This window comes from Gekko japonicus, unplaced genomic scaffold, assembly GCF_001447785.1.
Source record: "Gekko japonicus isolate JY-2015 unplaced genomic scaffold, Gekko_japonicus_V1.1 scaffold5444, whole genome shotgun sequence".
Classification (NCBI taxonomy): Eukaryota; Metazoa; Chordata; class Lepidosauria; order Squamata; family Gekkonidae; genus Gekko; species Gekko japonicus.
Window position 1 is genome coordinate 16,691 of NW_015164371.1, and position 4,599 is coordinate 21,289.

The following is a 4,599-nucleotide window of genomic DNA, read 5'->3' on the forward strand; positions in this document are numbered from 1 at the left end:
ATTCTAAACAGTTTGCTGTTCTGAGGAATTACAACTGCTTTCCAGATTACAACTGCTTTTGCCTCTAACATTCTAAACAGTTTGCTGTTCTGAGGAATTACAACTGCTTTCCAGATGGCAGTTTGCTGTTCTGAGGTAAAATGTGTCCAATCTCCAGGTGAGGGCTGGAGATCACTCAGAATTACAACTGCTTTCCAGATGGCAGAGATCAGTTCCCCTGGAGAAAATGGTGGACTCTGTGTCCTTATATCCTGCTGAGATGCCCCCCCCCATGACAGCCAATGTGATGTGGCAGTCAGGGTTTCAGTGTACAGTGGAGGCTGCAGGTGGGGAGGGATATGGAAAGCTGAAGAGGGGGAAATAAAGGTAGGTTGATTATTGGCTGGGAAGGAGATAGGGTTGCCAAGTCCAGGTGGGAAATTTCTGGATATTTGAGGGATGGAACCTGGAGAGGGTGAGGTTTCAGGAGGGGTCGGACTCTGACAGATAGAATGCCATAGAATCCACCCTCCAAACCAGCCATTTCCTCTTGGGGAACCATTGTTGCCAATCTCCAAGTGGGGGCTGGAGATCACTCAGAATTACAACTGCTCTCTAGAAGGAAGGGGGAGTAGATGGAAATCTGAAGTCAGAGTGGCAAATAAAAGTAGGTTGATGTTTGGCTGGGAAGGAGATAGGGTTGCCAACTCCAGGTTGGGAAATTCCTGGAGATTTGAGGGATGGAGCCTGGAGAGAATGGGGTTTGAGGAGGGGTGGGACCTCAGACAGGTAGAATGCCATAAACTCCACCCTCCAAACCAGACATCCCCTCATAGGGAATCATTGTTACCAATCTCCATGTGAGAGCTGGTGATCACTCAAAATTACAACTGTTCTTCAGTTAGCAGAGATAAGCTTCTCTGGAGAAAATGGTGGACTCAGTGTCATTATACCCTGCTGAAGTCACCACAGCAAATTGACTGAGTGCCCAAGGCCGGGGCACCCACCCAGAGCCTCTTTCTAGAGTTCGTTGTATTTATTTCCACAATGGGCCTTATTCCTAGTAATCTTATAAAGCTCGATCATGTCACCCCTCAGCCATCATTTCTCCAAGCTAAATAGCCTCAAGTGCTTTAACCTTTCTTCACAAGGAAAGTGTTCCAACCCTTTTATCATTCTAGCTGCCCTTTTCTGCCCTTTTCCCAGTGCTATAATATCCTTCTTGAGGTGTGGTGACCAGAACTTAAAGTTAAACTGGAAAAAACACATCTCGGGGCCCCAGACACAGATAAATTTAGACATTGCGGGTGAAATGGAAATTATGCCAAGTATCACAGAGCCATGAGCGAGCTCCATTGAAAATCAACTTCAGATACTAAAATGTATGATTTTGTAAATGTCAAGCATTCCTACCTTGTTTTGATAAGGCAAACGGAGCTACTAAACAAATGTAGTCATTGCATGCACTTGATGATGATGATGTTTATTACTTATTTGCAAGTGAAAATAGTACCTGGCAGAAATGCCTACTTTTGAATAGTACTGTGATTTTCAGTATTGGATTGAATCTAATATTCTTGTACCATTAGCAATGTGGAAGCTACTGGCATTGTAGGAAATATTCTCAGATAGCTAAAGGGAATCTTTGAATCCAATGCTGTGCATTTGCCATGGGAAAAAAAAATAGCAGGTCTTTAAAAGTGACAAGGATGGTTAATAAACAGACTTGTAAACTGTTGGATTTGATTCATTAATTAACAGCTGATCTGTTTGGTCCCATCCTGGAATAAGAAAAAGGAGGAACAATGGCTCAGAGGTAGAAGGTTCCAGGTTCAATCTCTATCATTTCCAGTTTAAAATAATAATAAAAAGATGTGACAGACCTCAGCCTGAGACCCTGGATATCTACTCCCAATCAGAACAGACCATACTGAACCTTGATAGGCCAACGTCCTGATTCTTTATAGGGCAGCTTCATGTATGTTCATGTAGAATAACCATGAATGCAAGTATTTAAAGTTTAGATGAGTAAAAATCAAATCTTGCACTAATGTAATTAACATTTCTGTATAATTGGTTTACTTAAGATTTTAATTTGGACAGATATACATAATGAATAGGGAGAGAATACTTACACTGTATCACTAATCCAGGAATCAGAGGGTTGCCTGAAGTTATTCAGCTCTCCAGTAACTGTGATGGAAGACATAATGCCACCAATGATCAAATCACCTGGCTGAAAATACCTATAAGGAGCAGGGAGGGACTCACCAACAGAGTTTTTCACTGTATGAGTTGTCCATGCCATGTGAAAAAGCAGTACGACCAGTAATATCATTATCCTATAATGTGCAAATATTCCATCAACTTGCTGGTTGCCTTGTTTCACCTTTCGTTGCATCCTTCCTTTTTTTTGTTGTTGTCTCTACCAATGGGTTTATACTTTGTGTGTTACAGATATATGATCTAAATACACTTCTAGATCCTCTATGATTGTCTGATAAATAGTTAGTGTGATTTTTTTCTGTTGTTAATAAGTCCACTTAGGTTTTCTATCACACTTGAAGATGTTTTGACTCATGTATTTTATAGACAATTTACAACTGCTGTTCAAGGATATTCTGCAATGGGACTGTAACAGAAGCAATTCTGAAGAAGATATCGAAACAGTGTCTCAAGTAGCCAACAGACCGTCAATTGCTATACCTTGCTAATAATGATCACTCTCTGTATTATGGATTGACTTTTTTAATATAAATTTGGTCATATTTCACTGGATTATGCACTGTATACAGGGACTGTTTTCACTAATCATGCTGTACTTCTTGCACTGTATATATTTCTATTCGGTTTGCACACATATTAGTATATCAGCCTTTTCTGTTGTGTGGCCTCTGGTATTCAGTACCCTCTTTCTTTCCACACTAACTACATTCTACTGAGCACACCGGTCTGATTTCTGTGCCCATGACTCTACTCATAAACTGTGTTGAAGAGTGAAGAAACAGAGATCATACTGAATGAAGCTCGCCTGTTCCTAGTCCCTGGGCTTTGATTTGAGTTGTACTGGGACTATTTATTCACCACTCAGTGATGCCCTCAGTGTCTGAAGATGGGCTTCAACAAAGTTGTGTTAATCACTATTATTTGTATAATTATAGGATAGGAGAAAATAACTTGCTTGAAATAATGCTTTTGACCCTGTCATCAGTGGAACAGGATGAAAGTTCCACGTCTGGGCCATGTCCATAGCTATGGCCACATCTGGAGATAATCCCAGTGTAATGTAATGGTTAGAGTGACAGACTAGGAGCTGGGGGACCCAGGTTTGAATCCCCGTTCTGTCACTTGCTGAGTGACCTTTGGCCAGTTGCTATCTCAGCCTCACTTATCTCAGAAGATCATTGTTATGAGGGTGTGAGGTCCCACGCCTGGCTGCTCCTGCCCCTACAACAATTTGATATAACACCACCAGGACTCACACCATGATATCACTGTATCCAATCCATAACATCATGAGGCCCTGAGCATGAAAGTCTACAGACTGCTTATAGCACATGAAGATCACCAAACAATTAAAAAATGGCAAAGGAGAAGAGCAAACTATCACAATAAATGTTGGAGGGGTATATTGACTCACAAGAAGGGGAAATATTTTGCAAAGCTCTAAACTGATCTCCAAAGGGGTTTCCCTCCCCCTTAAAGATATAGTGATTATATATCTTAGAAAATGTAAATCCCGATCTTTGCTTGGATAGTGGTCTTTGGGGCATTGCACCCATGCCATCCATGAAAATGAAAAGCTTGTTTTAATATCCTGAAACTCCTGTAATTGTTTCACTTCCTATCAAACTGTGTGACAGAGTCATTCTACTGATGGTTAATGGGCAGCAGGGTGGTCTTCTCCCTCCCTTCCAAAAAAGCTTATTAAGAAAGATATCAACTTTTTCAAAAAAATGTGCATAATTAATAGGAATCCCCCTTTAGCTATGATTAAGAAAGGTATTTAACTCCACTAGTTTCAACTGAGCAGATTAGGAAGCCAGCATGGTGTAGTAGTTAAGAGCGGCAGACCCTAATCTAAATTTAAAGGAAAGAAGGGAATATGTTTTGATTTTCATCAACAGCTACTACAACCAGTGTTCCCTCTAAGCTGAGTTAATGTGAGCTAACTCACAGTTTTTTAGCCTCCAGCTTACACATCATTGTCTTAGCTCAGGAAGGATGGCTCTAGAGCAAACTAATTTATGCAGTAGTCAAATTGCTCAATCACAACTTATAAATGCCAGTAGCTCACACAGTACAATTTCTGCTCACAGGACTCCACAGCTTAGAGGGAGCATTGACTACAATTTAATTCTCTGTTCATTCTCTCTCCAGATACTAATCTGGAGAACCAGGTCTAATTCCTCACTCCTCCACATGAAGCCAGCTGGGTGCCCTTGGGTCAGTCACAGCTCTCAAGTACAGTTCTCTCACAGCTCTCTCACCCCCACCTACCTCACAGGATGTCTGTTGTGGGGAGAAGAAGGGGAGGAGATCGTAAGCCACTCTGAGATTCCAAGTGAAGAGCAGGGTATAAATCCAACTCTTCTTCTTTTGTCTTCTACAGTGCAAACT

General features: G+C 41.2%; 1 protein-coding gene across 1 annotated transcript in view; it reads right to left on the reverse strand.

The window, feature by feature from the left end:
- The window catches only part of LOC107108449 (vomeronasal type-2 receptor 26-like), a 16,647-nt gene that overhangs the window by 8,602 nt on the left and 3,446 nt on the right, over positions 1-4,599 (reverse strand). The window contains exon 2 of the mRNA XM_015408885.1: positions 2,115-2,225. Within this exon, the coding sequence (XP_015264371.1) occupies positions 2,115-2,225 (111 nt within the window). The remainder of the gene's footprint in view (positions 1-2,114; positions 2,226-4,599) is intronic.